The 16,946-nt window shown below is 38.6% G+C and overlaps 1 protein-coding gene across 1 annotated transcript; it reads left to right on the top strand.

The window, feature by feature from the left end:
• The first annotated feature begins 161 nt into the window (after positions 1-161).
• phf8 (PHD finger protein 8) lies at positions 162-16,714 on the top strand. Its single transcript, XM_067528359.1, has 22 exons — positions 162-446; positions 989-1,292; positions 1,496-1,581; positions 1,686-1,809; positions 2,557-2,717; positions 3,182-3,323; positions 6,343-6,529; positions 6,639-6,801; positions 6,907-6,994; positions 7,234-7,340; positions 7,455-7,546; positions 8,487-8,576; positions 8,676-8,957; positions 9,070-9,152; positions 9,247-9,416; positions 9,571-9,656; positions 11,885-12,006; positions 12,335-12,666; positions 12,778-12,873; positions 12,965-13,074; positions 14,401-14,761; positions 14,854-16,714. The coding sequence occupies exons 2-22, from the start codon at positions 1,195-1,197 to the stop codon at positions 14,940-14,942; spliced, it is 3,069 nt and encodes a 1,022-aa protein (XP_067384460.1). The 5' UTR covers positions 162-446; positions 989-1,194; the 3' UTR covers positions 14,943-16,714.
• Positions 16,715-16,946: the final 232 nt, after the last annotated feature.

Below are 16,946 nucleotides of genomic sequence, written 5' to 3'. Positions count from 1 at the left end.
TTGTGTATATATTAATTATAATTATGTTTGCATCTGGTTCTTACAAACCAAGAAGAAAAATGTTTGCAGGCTTCAAACTACTAGCATTCAGCAACGTTTTGTTCTGAATGCAGCTCCTTATTTGAGCTTCTGCAACTTTATTGTTCTTTCAAGGCAAACAGCGAAACGGTCTGACGCTACTGCTTTGAAATGGCGTCGATGCAGTTAAATACGCTGTTATTTGTAGTTATTATGTTCGTTTAGGTCGTTTGTGGTTTATGTTTTTGGTCCAGTATAAAATTCCGGATCTAGTATCCACATCTGGGCATTATAGAGTTGATAACCAAACATTTAGTTAAGAAAATTGTTAAGAATTTACGTAGCATAATAAGGCCGCGGCTGTCCCCAAGCTTGTGTACAGATTACAGCTGCTTTTGAATGCTCGGCCCTGCCGCAGCCCGTCCTCGGTGAGTTGCTATGGATCGACAACTCTGTTTTGCTAAAGTTAGCCAACAGTGTCTGATGCATGTCATGTTTTTAAGTGCGTGAGCTAAATGTATTACACGAACTGCTTTCCTCCAGAAGTTTAAGTTAACATCATTGTAGATGCTAAGGTTAGCTACGTGGCTAACATTAGCTTACGTGCTAAACACTTTAGCATCAGTTCAGTGTTTACAAACAGCGAGCTAACTTTAGTTCGCTATCGTTATTAGCTGGATGCAATAACAAATTCCTTGTAGTATCCAAGAAGAACATACAATAACATTTAGCTATCTAATTATGCATGTTAGCAATATTAAATATGCATGGTATACTAAGCAAACGATAAATAAACGCTAACTTAACGTTAGTTTAGTCATGGATGTAGTTGACTGAGCCTACTTTTAAGTAAATAAGAGTTCATCAGTAGTTATTTAAGTTACACGATAATGGGCTTGTACGTACATCACTTGATAGGTAAATGTTGTGACCAGCCATTAATTTTTGTCTCCCTTTTACAATCCTACAGGTTTCCTTGTGAATTCCAGGGAACGTGTATGATAAAACCGGACTCTGCATATGAGGTGTCGGACTAAAAGTTCGATTCAGTCATAATATTACTCCACGAGAGGTTGAACCTTGTTAAATTTTCTCTACCAATACCAACTAGCATCCAAATTCGGATTTGACATCTTCACATTAATAACATAACAAGTCACCCTCCACACACACAGTATGGCATCAGTGCCGGTGTACTGCTTGTGCCGCCTGCCATATGATGTGACCCGTTTCATGATCGAATGTGACATTTGTCAAGACTGGTTCCATGGGAGGTAAGTCATTTTCAGATTTAACACTTTGTTGATTGTTCTGTTGTCTGAGTGCAGTGAGATTTAAATATTTTATATATATATATATATATATATATATATATATATATATATATATATATATATATATATATATATATATATATATATATAGTAATAATGTTTGATATTTAATTACATATATTTTTATTTGTGTGTCTTTGTAGCTGTGTTGGAGTAGAAGAAGACAAAGCAGCTGAGATTGATCTGTATCACTGTCCTAACTGTCAGGTCACCCATGGGCCATCTGTCAGTAAGTTACTATTTCTTAATTTACCTTTTCTGAAATTATTTCCATATTGATTTGCATGATAATACACTTGTTGTTCTTGGTTTTCTGTCTTTCTTTCTTCTTAGTGCGCAAACGCAGAGGAGGCAATAAGCAGACAGATGGTGTTGCTGGAGGAAGAGATCCCAGTCGGCCTGTTAGGACAGGCAGTGCACAGTTTGTCAGGGAACTACGGAGCCGCACCTTCCCAAGGTAAAAGCCAATTCATGCTTTCAGTGTCCTCAAGGGTCCATAGGATATATGTTTCATCATCTGCCTAAGTTCATGAGGAATCTTTAATGCTGTCATTCTAACTGTCCACTATATAAGCGTACGTTCTGCATGGTTTTGCTCTGTACACAAAAACCTATTGCATGTCTGTTAATCCTGGATGAGAAAGCCTTTTTGTTGCTCTTTCTGAGTTTCCTTCCATTTATTTGTCGTGTTAAAGTTTTTTGGGGGGGAGGAGCTTTTCCTTATCTGATTTGTGGGTCCAAGGGAAAAGAAAAACCTTTGATATTTGGCTATATATATATAAAACACTTGATTACATTTAGTAGTGTCAGGAAGTTGCTGTTGTGTTTTCTAATGGTAATGTGTGTGATGTATTCACATAAGCCTGATGGTTGAATGAACAGAAGCGTGCCTGTACTCAGTGTTCACTTTAGGGCAACTATAACCCAGGAATGAGCCTTTAGTCTCTCCTAGCATACGACAAAAAATATTATGAAGGGAAAAAAACATGATTCCTCTTAATTTATGATCTAGTTATAGTGTGCATCACATATTGCTCAAACAACTTAGTTGTGAATGTTGTTTATATATATATATATATATATATATTATATATATATATATTATATTATATATATATGACATTCTGTCTGGTTTGTTGAAGAAGCTATCTCTAGTTTGTTTTAATTATAAATTATTCTGTGCATATGTCTGTTTTTATTACAGTGCGGATGAAGTCTTACTTAAGCCATCTGGGGCCCAGCTGACAGTGGAGTTTCTTGAAGAGCATTCATTTAGTGTTCCTGTCATGGTGCTGAGGCGGGATGGCCTAGGCATGACTCTTCCTCCATCGTCATTCGGCGTCAGTGATGTAGAACACTACATTGGTAAAGTTTTGAAACATTTAAAAAAATAAATTAAGATATACAGATTTGCGTTGTTACATGTCTGTAATGCCACTCCGGACAATGTCCAAGGCTGAATTCTTCTAACGTTGTCCGGAGTTCGTATGTGAAACAGGCTTAGGAATAGTTCAGTTGACTGTTCACTTAAAAAAAGTGCACATTCAATAAACAACCCTCATGTAGAGTGTCCATGCAAAGCAATGGCTTTAAAGGTAGCCAACATATAAGAAGATGAGTACAGTGACTACTATTCTTATGTCATTTTAGAGGGAAAAGTAAATTAGGTAGATTAATACTCATCGTGAAGGTGCTCCTGACAACTTTGTTTAGCCAAAAACTAGGGTTGACAAGTGCTTAATTGCAGGCTGTTTGTAGTTTTTTGTGATTAATTACACGTTTTATCCATGGAAAAATTGTCATAAAGGGACATTTTGCTCTAATTACAGGTGCAGACAAAGAGATTGATGTGATTGATGTGTCTCGCCAATGTGATCTGAAGATGCGGTTGGGTGACTTTGTTGAATACTACAACAGCCCCAGCAGAGACAGAGTGCTCAATGTGATCAGTCTGGAGTTCTCTGAGACCAGGTACATACAGTCATTTCACTGGTATTGAAAGATCAATGGCTTTCAGCTCGTCCTCCGCAACCCTTACTGGCGCAACCCTCCCCATTTTTGACTGGGCTCGGGACAGGCACCAAGCCCTTGATGGCTGGGCGGGGACGCACCTGGTGGGGTGGGATATGGTCCCGCAGCCTTCTGTAACCCAACCCGATGCTCTACCCATTGAGCCACCAGTCCCCCAAATAGTCACTTTGCTGGGATTGTAGTTGAGTAAAAAAAGTTTTCCTTGCCTTATGTTGAAATGGCAAAAAGTGTAAAAAATTTCATCCACATAATACTTTATCCACATTCAGCAAGTACAAATGTTCCTTCATCATTAGAGGTAACAAAAAATTTCAAGGAGTGTAAAAAGAAAAAAGTAGTATACTATAATAATGAGTACAGTAAAATAATTAAAAAAAAATCTCAGTGCAAACATTTGCATCCCCCATAGTAGGTAATAATTTACTTTAATATGTAAAAGTAGGTGCCTCATCTTGAAAAAGGCTACCAGTGCTTGATGATTGGCACCAGATGTGTGAAATTAAACTTGCATGTTAAATTTGTTGGGTTGATCTCCAGGGGCAGTCTCAAGCAGTTTATTGTGAGCAACAAAAAAAAAATGGGAACAGGAAAATAGCTTTCAGAAGACCTCAAAATGAAATTGGTTAACCTCATAAAGCTGGAGATAGATATAAAAATATTTCAGTGTTTAGGGATACCAGCACTAACTGTAAAGATTTTTATTCGGAATTGGAAGAGACAAATAATCTTCTAAGAAGTGTATGACCAATAAAAATAACTGAAAGAGGCACTAGGGAAATTGATTGAGAGCTACATAAAGATCCAAAAAGAAACCAGCAGGAGAGAAGTTCTGTCTTCCATGACAGGAACGTGAGGGGAACCTAGTCCCGTGGCGCAAATGGGGGCTACCCCACGGCCCGAAAGACCAGAGAAAGATCCCAGGGGAGGGCCAGAGGACGTGATAGAGGATGCTAGAGGATGCTCACACCCCTTCAGGAGGTGATGGCTAAAAAAGGATCCGTCTGCAAATCCTTTATGGTATGAGGAGATTGTGGCAGTGTACTACTAAACTGCTAAAGGATAAGCCCCTGTCCATGAGGAACTGAAGCAAAGACAGATCCCGAGGAAGAGGTCATGAAGAGTCAGAAACATCCCTATCCAAGCATAATCACTAAAAGGATGACCACTTGACAACATAAGAGGCAGTGGTGAAAGTCGCTCTTGCGGACTCAATGGTGGCCCCCACTCATGACGAAAAACCCTGGTCAGCTAGGCGCTCCCTCTCAGGGGCCAGAACCACTGGCACTGGAGCAGAACTGGGGGGCTGTGGATCTTCCCATTGGCTTGAGACACCGTGTCCGCATGCCATGGGAGCTGTAAGGGCTGTCTTGCCAGCATCTGGCAGAGAGCTGGAAACCATGGTGCCCCCAATCGTCTTGGAGATACCAGGTTGACAGTGTAACCCTCTTCTCCAGCAACTGGGAAATCAGAGGAACAGGCAGAAATGCATAGAGGAGCCGTCTGGGTTAAAGGTCCATGGGAGAATGCATCCACTCCTAGGGCAGGAAAATCCCAAGCGCTGATGAAAAACTTAAGGGCCAATGGGCATTGCCTGAGACTGCAAAGAATTCCACCTCAGCTCTACTGAACCTGCACCAAATCTCTTTGACTTGTTCTGTGTGCAGCACCTATATGGAAACCCAGATTTGGACCCACTCACGGTGGGATCATGAACAATCTTGCAGGTGAGAAAACCAGCACTGAAGTTGTTTCATGTGCAGAAGAGCATGGAGAACCACTGTGTGAGCTGCAGCCATCATGCCCAGTATCCCCAAGACCGAGTGAGCTGTGACAGTTAATGGTGAATCCCAGACTCGATAAAGGAGCGAACAGATCCACCATCTGCAGGACAGCTTGCTCACGAGACGGAACGAGAAGAACGGCACTCTCTCACGAGCGCCTTGCACCGGAGCCAGTGCTGTCTTCAGACATTTGGAGAGAGTGCGTGGGGCGAGAGAATAGCCGAATGGTAGGCAGTTGCAATGGCACTGTACTCTCAGAGTTAAGAATCACAGGAACTTCCTGTGCTGCATGGGGATCAGAATGTGAAAATAAGTGTCTTTTTGATCCACGGAGGACAGCAAGTTGCCTGGGCGCACACTCCGGAGGACCGCAGTGCTCGTTAACATATGGAAGCAGCAGACAACCGTGAACTGATTTAACAGTGAGAGATCCAAAATTGGTCATTTTGGGGACCAGGAAGTAGCAGGAGTAAAAATCCTGGTTTCCTCTTCCGGCAAGACAACTCTGGATGCTCGTTCCGCCAGGAGACAAGACAGCGCTGTCACTCGGTCCGGAGTTGAAAGAAGAGTTTCCAGGATCCCCGTGAAGCTCGGCGGGCGGTTGTGAACCAGAGACACCAAGTGTGACAGCGAACATTGTCCGTCTGCTGTTCGGGCGGGTAGCCAACGTTTGGCACTCATTGTGAGTGGGGGCCCTCCACGAAAGGGACGTGGAGACGACGGAGGGAACGACTCTCCTTCGGGAGAGCTCCTGCTTCATCCGAAAAGGTAAGTGGGCGTTCCTCCGAAGGCTCATGAACTGGAGAAAGAAACATACCACCACAGCTAGAAGCATGTTAACAGGGAGGGACGTTACAGGGAGCGCAGTGTGTGATGTTAGAGTGACCTAGCCAGCTCGTAGAGTTAGCACGGCAGCTAACAACGACCGGGCTGTCATCGGTGGGTCACATTTCGGAAATAGACACCACTTAGCCTGCGGTGCCTTTTAATTAAAGGAACATTTGTATTAGCTGAATGTACATTAAATACCATGTTGATGAAAGAAAAAAATCTTATTTCAACGTAAGGAAATGCAACGCTTAAATTCAATTTATCTAAAAGCAAGTATTTGAGAACTTTATTTGAGTGAAGCTTTGTTCTTTTTTAGAGGCTAATTACAAATGTTGGACCCTTTTTAGGCTGTCAAACTTGGTGGAGACTCCAAAAATTGTGAGGAAACTGTCTTGGGTGGAAAACCTCTGGCCTGAAGAATCTGTTTTTGAACGTCCCAATGTGCAGAAGTATTGTCTTATGGGAGTGAAGGATAGCTACACAGATTTTCACATTGACTTTGGAGGCACCTCCGTATGGTATCATGTCCTCAAGGTAGGAGGAAATATAACTTCAGTCATGTTTGGAAAATGTATCTGTCCACTATCCACAAAACCTTTTTAAATACATGGCATTTATGTAAGTGTTTTTTTTCTCAATTCAGGGTGAAAAAATCTTCTACCTAATTTCCCCCACCCCAGCCAATCTTGCACTTTTTGAGAGGTGGAGTTCCTCATCTAACCAAAATGAAATGTTTTTTGGAGACCAGGTTGACATGTGTTACAAGTGCTCTGTCAAACAAGGAAACACTTTATTCATACCAACAGGCAAGTTGACCTGTTTCCGTTTGATTTGTTTGTTACAGAAAAAATACATAGTTATGGTAGTTACAAAAGTGCAAATCAAATACTTTTTCCTTTTTTGTAATTCAGGGTGGATTCATGCTGTGCTGACTCCAGTGGATTGCCTGGCCTTTGGAGGAAACTTCTTGCATAGTCTCAACATTGACATGCAGCTGCGGTTAGTTTTAGCACTGATCATGTAATTTTATTGTTGTAATTTACCTCGCTAATCATTACACTATATCAATTACAAAAAACAAGACACTTTGCACACCTGTGCTACTTTAGAGACATTTTCCTTTTGCTCTATACTGTACTGTTTACTCCAAAATAGCTAGACATCTCTTACAAAGTCTTTCATATAATTTTGGCAATATTCATTAATATCTGACTTCCTGTGCTGTGTTGTCTTATTAGGGCATATGAAATTGAAAAGAGATTAAGCACAGCGGACTTGTTTCGATTTCCCAATTTTGAAACCGTCTGCTGGTATGTTGGAAAGCATCTACTCGATACTTTCAGAGGTAAGGGATTTGATTAAACGTTATATAATTAATGTTATGTCTTTATGTGAACTAATGTAGTGGTCTATGTATACTTTTTGTCATGGTGATATTTATAGCTTCTTTCTGTCACAGGTTTGAGAGAAAATCGCAGACACCCCGCAACTTATCTGGTTCATGGTGCTAAAGCTCTCAACAATGCCTTCCGTAGTTGGACCCGAAAAGAGGTAGGCAAAATATCAATTACTTTATCTTTACCTTTTGTATATCAGTCTTTTTTTTTTCTTTTTTTTTGTTTCATTAATTGCTTTGTTTTACTTTTGTGACCAACTGAGGCATCTCAAATTGACATTGTGCACCAGACAGAATGCAAGATTAAACTTAAACCGAGATGCAACTGCAAAGATCTTATTTTGCAGCTGTTTCGTTGATTCAGACAGCTTGTCTAAATCAATTGTGATGTATGTTGTAGTAATATTAATGTAATAAAGGTGATAAATTAACAGGGGGATTTCTTTAATTGTTGCAATCACAACTGACTGATAATTACATTTAAAGGCTAAATAATATATAGATGTTAGATACAGTGACAGTAATCTAATACTCAATATTAAAGGGATTAAAGGCAGTTTTACATTTACAGTTTTTCATATTTTCTATTCTAGTGTCAAACACCCTTATACTCATATCTTAATATTGTATTATTAATATTGTATAAAAAAAATAACGTACATCACCAGCAACCCACAAATGTGCAACTGGGTCACCTTACATGAAATTAGCAAAAAAAAATATGAAACCCACATTAAATTACCTATAAGAAACTAGTAATTCAGTTGACTACAAAAAGACAAGTTGTGAACAAAACAATCAGGAAGGTTTTGTTAATTTTTTTTACAAGATTGTGGTAGATATTTTCTTGTTTCTGGTCAATCCATTGGTGACCAAAACGTCATATTTAATGGATAGATGATAGTGACATCAATGTTTTTAGGTAATTCTTTGGTAAGGAATTTCATCTTTTTCCCAAAACCTTAAACCATTCCTTTCGAGTTTTGAAAACAGAAAATGATGAATTCAAAGTACATTGTTTTGAATGCCAATATAGTATATTCATCTCTGAAAAATATTGTGTGAGATGGTTGATGGTTATCTCTCTACATTCAGGCTTTAGCAGAACATGAAGTGGAGATTCCAGAAACCATCAATACTCAGACACTAGTGAAGGACTTGGCCAAGGAAATTCGTCTGGTTGAGGTACATTGTAAAGTCACTGAAAAATTAAGATTTGTAACCATGTTCTAGTATGCATCCTTCCTGCTTTACTGATTGATAATTAGTCTCTCTGTTCGACAGGACATTTTTCAGCAAAACATTGGCCGCACTGGACCACAGTTTTCTGCGTCACCACTCTCTAAAGCTACCCTGACAACCTCTCAAAATTCAGGACGTCCCCCTGGAAAAAAGAAAGGACCTAAGCCCAAAGAAATGATAGGGGGGCTTGGGCCCCCAGGAACCAAGAAAAAAAGTCAAAAGGGGCTACTTAAGGCAGAAGCAGGAGAACTTGATCTTATTGAGATCCACACTAAACATACACTCAAGAAATTTCAACCTGGCAAATCCAAAGGCAAGAACAAGGTATGAGGTTTGCAAACATTTGTAATTACTGAAATGCTTATTCAGCAATTTCTGTGTATGAATGTGTCATCCTCATATGTGATTGCAGTTAAATTTGTATCTCTCTTCCCAGCTGGAGTTGCCATTAGAGGAAATTGAAGGAAAGTTAAATAAAAGCAAACTAAAACTTGTGCTGACCAATGGGAAAGTCCAGGGGTAGGTTTTGCAGCTATTTGGCATGTTGCTCTTAGTTTTGTGATCTTGGTCCTTTCTATGAGATGTTAGGGTTGATGTTTATTTCTGCCTTTAGTAAGAAGAACGGCAGCAGTAATGGTTCAGGAACTCCGGGAAATTACAAACATCTTGCCATGGAGGGATCTAGTCTGTCTGACTTGGAGTCAGAGGATGAGCTGCAGATTGATGAGACCCCCCCCCCTCGACGCAAAACTGCAGGACCAAGCAAGAAAAAGAAACTAAGCGGTTAGAATTTGAGTAAAGAACAGAACTATGTTAAATAAATATATTTATTCATGCTGTATATATATTTTTTTAAATTCTTTTCCCTTCCCTGCAAACTTAATGAGTCACACCCACCTTGATGCCCTGACCTGACTTTGTTGAAATTTGCTTTTAGGTCTTCCTAGGAAGCTGCCCAGAGCCAAGCCCTGCTCTGACCCCAATCGCATCAGGGAGCCTGGAGAGGTAGACTTTGACATTGAGGTGAGATTGTGGATACATCAATCAACCTTTCTTGAGACAGTTCTGAATATTTAAGCTCTAGTAGCCAATCCAAGTCATTACATGAGCCTAAAGGTTAAAGTTAATTTCGTGTCTTTGCTGGAAAAGGCTGCAAAAATGTTATGATGGTGACTACATTAAGCTATTATGTTTATCTTTTCCATACTAAACATACTATGTTCTACTTACAGGTATAGCTGGTCACTGCTAATTACAAATTATGTTGTTGCATTATTGTTGCTTGCTTATACTGTTGCACTTTAGAATATTCAACCCCCATTAAAATTTGGTGTATAAGCAAAATTCATAAAACTTTAGCTGTTTTCAATGAACAAATCAAGCAAGAATAATTGCTATTTCTTAACACAAATTCAACACAATGCAGCTTTAAATGAGTACTGCAATCTTACAGTTATTCCACCCTCTGAATGCAATCCCTCATAATACTACACATTCTCAAATCAGGTATTGTCTCAAGCATCAGGTGTATTTGGGATAGAACACATAAAATACCTGTACTAGGGGTTTGTTGAGTGTCATATTGGATTGCATGTTAGAAATATAACCAGGTCAGAAGAGTCATAGAAAGTTTAAGAGAATAGCTAATAATTGCTTTTCACAAAAAGGGAGAAGCATATAAAAAGAAGCGAAGACACTAAATGTTCTTAGTGGCTGTTGGAAGCATAGTGCACAAATTCAAAGTTAAAGGAACAGTGGCTACATTAACTTGATATGGTGATAAAGGTAGCTATCTAGGGCTGAAACAAGATGTCTGAAGAGACAAGTGGCGAAAAAACCTCAAGTGATTAATAAAGACCTGCAACAGGCAGTAAGGTTTAATTTTGCACAGTAAGGTACATACTAAACACTGAAGGTTTCCGTGACAGAACACCGAAATGTATATTATTAATGACACAGTAGTTCAACAAACATCAGCGCTGATATCCTCCGTGGAGCAACAAAACTGAAACTATGCATCAGCTGGAGGGAAGTGGAATGAAGCGCATACCGAAAAGAACTCTGGGTCTGATTTTCCTCCTCTGGCATGGGAAATCTGCAATGTGTGGAAGGCAGGGTTGTTTTATTTTAATTTCATGACATCCTGGGAGAAAACATCTTGCTTTCTCAGTGTTTCCCTGAAAAACTTTTAAGGTGGCAAGAAGATTATAGACATTGTGTGCACACACACAAAAATCTTTGGTTAATTTCTTGTGCAGTACTTTTGGTTGGTAAGTTTCATGTAAGGTTCATGTAAAACAAATTATTACATGCCAGAGTAATCTTCTAATCGGCTGCAAACAATAGGCTGCACGCAACTGAGTGAAGGGCTGAATGAAAGAAACTGTTAACAAGTTGATGGGGGCAATGCTGCCTCATTTTTAAAAAGAAATGTCAGCTAGAGGTCTAACAGAAAATTTAGAACAAAGATCCTCTTAGATGTCTAAATAAGTCACTTTCCCCCATGGACATTTAAAATTTAGACTGTTGTGGATCAGCTGCGTGTGGCTTTACGTTCTTTTCCCCTGCATGGTCACTCTGCTGCGACACAAACACATACACAGGCACACGCGGCTTTTTTTAAGAGCAGCTTTTTACATCACTATACACTATATGGTGTGGGTTAGGCTTCTAAAACATGTCTGCGGTGAAATCGGGTTACTCTTTTGCTGCATGTATACACAGATTTCCCGTAACCAGGTTTCTAAAGTGCATATAAACACCATTCCCTGATTACCAGAGAAAGCTGATTTCTTTGAGTACTCCCATTACTTAAGTGCATGTAAACACAGTCACAGTCTTTAAATTCTCTGTTTGATTTGTTCATTGGCAGCAGCTGAAAGTTTAAAAATTTTGCCAGTTTGTTTCTGCACAGACTTAATTTATTTTTAGTTTAGTGGTTTACTGGTCCACAAAATATCACAATCTACAGACCTGTTGCACACTATGAACTACCAATCACTGATTACATTGCCTGCTTCAGTTGTGAATTTTGAAATGGTGGGGCCTATCTGACAGTAATAACTTTTTTTTGTTTTGTTTTTGGGTGACAACGTAGGTAATGCCTTTTTGTCTAGTGGAACTGCTCTGGATTTCATCCCTTCATTTCCAAATCGGTTCATATACTTGGATGTGTCAGGCATTCTCCTACCAAATTTTATAATGGCACTGTTTCAGTAGTAACAATAGCATGTTTGTTTATGTGGCATCAGGAGGATTACACCACAGATGAAGAGGCACTAGCGGCCCTCGGAGTGAAGGGTGGTGCGGGAGGCATTCTGGATTTATTGAAGGCCAGCAAGCAAGTGGCAGGCTTGGACTCTGCAACACTCAGGTTGGACTTATTTGATCATCTGTGATACTTAATTTAAGATTTACATTCCAGTAGAGTATGTGTTGGTATTATAAAATGTGTATTTAAGTATTTATGACAGTTAATTGTCATTCTAGTTAACCTATTTGAAACATGCTGATCTTTTGATACTGTTATCTAAAGCAACAGTGTAGAGCACTGGTGGAGAGAGATTTACTACTACTGCAAGAATCCAGTAATTTTTGTAACTTGCATATTTCACATATTTGCAATGGCTCTAACCTATGTTTAAGAGGTTAGTTTTGAGATGATGAGTGATTGCATAACTTTGTTTGTTTTTTTTTTTTAGTGAGGAAGCCCCAGCCTCTCCCAGTACTCGTGATGCCATTCAGGGTATGCTCTCCATGGCCAACCCCCCTTCTTCCTCCTCATCTTCATCCTCTTCATCTCCCTTATCAATCTCTGGAGGCCTGACAGAAGGATTAGGGGTGGTTAAGGAAAAGGGTGGTAGGGCTGTCTGGGTGACTGAAGGGGTCAAAAAGACAGGAGGTTCTGAGAAGAAATCTGTCATCCAGCGACCTGGAAAGCGGCCAATTAAGAGGCCAGCCCGTCACCTTAGTGATGAGGAGAGTCCAGATGATCAAGAGACTTTGGGGACCTGTTTTAAAGATTCAGACTATGGTGAGTAATACACTTAGTATTGTATGGCTTCTGCTGTAAAGATAAATTAATGTTTATAGCCTTTGTTGACAAAGCTGGTGTTCAATTACAGTAATAATATTTTTGTCTAAGTTTACCCATCACTGGAGTCTGATGAGGAGGACCATGCTAGCAAGGGTAAGATGAAGCGGAAGAAAAACTGGGATGACACATCTTGGAGCCCAAAAGGTACCTGAATTAAACATAGGAGCAAGAAGAATTAAATTTTTTATTTTGCTTTATAATGGTTTATCTATTTATAATTTGTTTTAATTCATAGCCAAGGTAATGCCCACCCTTCCCAAACAAGATCGACCAGCTAGGGAAGGGGCAAGAGTTGCGTCTGTGGAAACTGGACTTGCAGCAGCGGCTGCTAAGCTAGCACAACAAGTAAGTTGGGGACCAAATGTAAACTGGTTTTGGATAGGAATGTTCCGATACCAGTCCAGTATCTGGTCCGATATGGCCCTTTTGTACTTGTACAAGTACTTCGATACCCCACCCAAAAGTGAGTTAACCTCACCTTGGTTGAGCAGGTAGGCGGAGGTAGAAAAATTTCTGGTTTGGAAGTGCTTTAATATATAAATAACAACGACAAAAGTAAAGCCATCTGAACTCTTTTAATGATCCAGTTGCTAGTAGTCATTCTAAAATTTCTCAAGATTTTACGGTCTTACGAACAATGCCAACAACCTAGTAAGCACTGCACTAAGTAGAACTTTAACTACTTTTTTTTTTTACCTTTTTATTATTTTATCTGTATATTTCTGTGTAGACTCTACAGTCTTTGTTGTCTATAACTCTCCATCTACAAGCTTATTCTTTAAAGGCAACTTCACCAATTTTTAGCTTGCTTTCTATGACGCTTAATTTAGGGTGCAAATGTACATTCCCTATATTAAAATATTTTTCTGCTCCTAGCTGAAAAACTCCTCCAGATGACATCACCCAGAAGGGTTTTTCATCATTAGAAGTTCAGATAATGTCATCTGGGTGAGCTCTGGAAAAGCAGGTTGACCATGATTACAACCTTCATAGTAAGAGCAACGGGATAATCACACATGAAGGTTCCTCCAAGTGATGTCATCTTTGAAGCGTGTTTCGGCTAGAAGTAGAGAGATACTTTGCTATAGGGAGGTTTAATGGCATTTATGTTCATTTACTACCCAAACTAGATCCAAAATTGGCAAGTTCACAATTAGTGAAGGCGTCCTTTAATCTGTGCATTGCTTGTCATATTTTCTTTTCTCTTTCTTTACAACAACATTTGCTCCATTTATGAAACACTGTTCACTGCCATATTTCTTTTGGCACATGAAAATACCATTTTTGCAGGATTTAAAGTTTTTTTATTTATTTATTTTTTTTCTCTATGTCAGAACTGCCATTTGTCAGCTGTGTGCTCCTTCCAGAGTGTCAAAGACTATAGGTAGTGACAGTTGGTGGACAGTTGGTTAAGTGTGAACTCACCAGCTTTTAAAGTCTTAGTCTTTAGATGTGTCCCCAGTAGTGCTTTGGACCATCACTGTCTGAAGCAGATCAGTGAGAGTTTTACTGTCCAACAAGTCATACATTAGCACAACAGTTTAGTGCTCTTATCGGTACTATCAACAAGTAGCCAAATCCAAATACTTGTAAAAAAGTGGTATTAGGACATCCCTAGTTTTGGAAGCAAGTACTTGGTGAATAATATGTATTTATTTATCTACAACTTAGGAGCAGCAAAAACCTGCTAAAAGAAAATACACCAAAAAGCAGCGTCCCCCTGTTCCTTTAGTCACTCCTCCCCCTGTTCAGACTGAACCAGCCCCACCCTCTCCACCAGCTGCCCCAGAGTCTGCAGCAGATGTCAGCCCAGACAGAAGGATGGATTACTACTCTGCTAGTCTCTTGGACCATGAATACACAGCGGGACCAGGACCTTTTGGCCCTGGAGGCCCTAGAGGTGGTGGCGCCATGGCCCCTGGCGTATTTCTCACTTCACGTCGACCTTCCATGTCCCCGCAGAATAGCAGCTCTCACTCTAGTGCATCCCCTGCTGGTTTAGCCAGTCAAGGCACAACAGGGGTTGGTCATGGTATGTATACATTAAAAATGTTGACAGCATAATTTTATATCTTGATGTGATACGATTTGTGTAAAGAATTTTCCCTTATGTTTTTCATTTAGGAAAACGGCCAAAGAAAGGACTTGCAACTGCAAAACAGAGACTTGGAAAAATTCTGAAAATTCACCGCAACGGCAAACTTCTTTTGTGAGAGCTGTTGTGATTGTGGCTGAAGACTGAAATAGAAATAAAGAAAAGGGCTTTTGTGAAACTAGGTCTGAAGGAAAAAGAAAATTATCTATATTTTCTACTCTAGATACATTTGTTTACCATTTTCATTTAATGAACCTGACTATATCTTGTCTTGCAAAAGTTATTCTACTCGACTTTTTAGCAGACTGCTTTGGCTTCACTTATCCACATCTGTGTAAAGGTATTTTCAGAGGCACATCTGTGACTTTAAAGAAATCACTGTAATGTTCTAGATAAATACCTGATGTGTGACAATATACATTGGCAATAGAAAATTTCCAAAAGCATTTTAAAATGGATGGGTATTGATTTTACTAGCAAGACAAACTATAGTAATAAATTGGTAAAGCCTTATGGTTTCTTTTGTTTAGTCTATTTTAGTGGCAGTTTATACAAAAATATTGGACTGCTATTTTTTTTTTTAAGGGAAAGACAACACATTTTCTAGTCACGTAATTTGAAATGCCTGTGCAGCCTTTAACCCCATTCATAGACACACATTTGCAAACCCTGATACACCTCATCATGCACTACTAGTATTGTATTTTTGTTGTCTTTTTACCTCATTTTTTTTACCTCATAAAAAGCATTTTGGTATGATACGGTGAGTACAGGACACCAATCCGTACACAGTTTTTAAAATACTTAGTGTATGCACATCATCAGCACCTAGTATGCTACATGTATTCGTTTTGGGGACTTGCATTGTTGTTGAATAAGTCAATTCCCTCCAACAAGCTCAACAAACAAAATACAAATTTCTAACTTGATGCCAAGAGTAACATCATGCAGTTCTATTTATTCTCATCATATTTATTTTACAAGGCACAATTTTATCATTTTTTGGCTGTTTTAATTTAGTGTTATACCACCTCATTTTGATTATTCTTTCAACCACTTAATAACTGTACAAAGATTTTATCAATGTCTTTTGAGGTATTTTTTTTTTGTTTTTTTGTTTTTTTTTTTACAGCTTACATTGTCATTGTAAATATATGTAAAATTTGTAATTTATATATTAACATTAGGAAAGCAGAACAAAATTATGAGTTAAAGAGACTAGATTCCTGCAGGTTGGCATTCGTGGGCCTGAACTAGAGAGATGCTTTTTTTTTTCCACAGAATGTACCAGTGATAAAATGTCAGCGGAAATGTAGATTTTAATTTTTCAAAACATTGAAGGAGCAGGCTATGACTTGACATGTAAATATATGTTGTAATTTAAGTTCTTTTATAGTACAAAAACTTTGAAATCTTTCTAACATAATTGTACATGATACTTTGATGTATTGGGAAAATATCTGAAATAGTTCTTTTTTATATTTGTATGCCATTATTGTCATGCTTAGTTTGTCATGTCTTGTTAGTACATTATTGAACTTGTGCTGGAAAAACGCCCTTGTTAATTTTCTTACTTTTAGTTTTATATTAATTATTGTTGATATTCACTCTTGTGTTGTGTACTGTGTTTTAAATATGATGTGTTTAAATACAACTTGGAAAGATAAAATACACATTGGGCAATTTTTTTTTCTTCACTGAATTTATTTTGGGACCATCAAGACAACAAAATTGCAATGTGTGGGCCGATATCTTGTCATATGTTTACTATACTTATTGTAGTCTAGATATTTTTTACTGTCAGTATGGCTAGATTTAGGCTAACTTCCCTGTATTGCAAAGTTATTACAGATTAAAGTTATTACAACATGGAATGTTGTATTAAACACATCGACCAGTAATAATTTTCTCAAATGAAAATACAATTTGATGCTCTGGTGAATAAGCCACTTTAGTAACACTTATTTAGAACAATTGGCATCTATAGTTTAACTCAGGGTGTTGTCAATTTCTGTATGATTCTTTTCAAATCTAATTTTTTTTTTCCTTTACTCAATTTTAAATATAACTTCCCACCTCCAAATAGAGGTTAAATGCATTTATTAAAATTGTTAGGTGTCTA

This window comes from Channa argus, chromosome 13 (assembly GCF_033026475.1).
Source record: "Channa argus isolate prfri chromosome 13, Channa argus male v1.0, whole genome shotgun sequence".
Classification (NCBI taxonomy): domain Eukaryota; kingdom Metazoa; phylum Chordata; class Actinopteri; order Anabantiformes; family Channidae; genus Channa; species Channa argus.
Note: the sequence above shows the minus strand (reverse complement) of the source record. Positions and strands in the feature narration are given on the sequence as shown.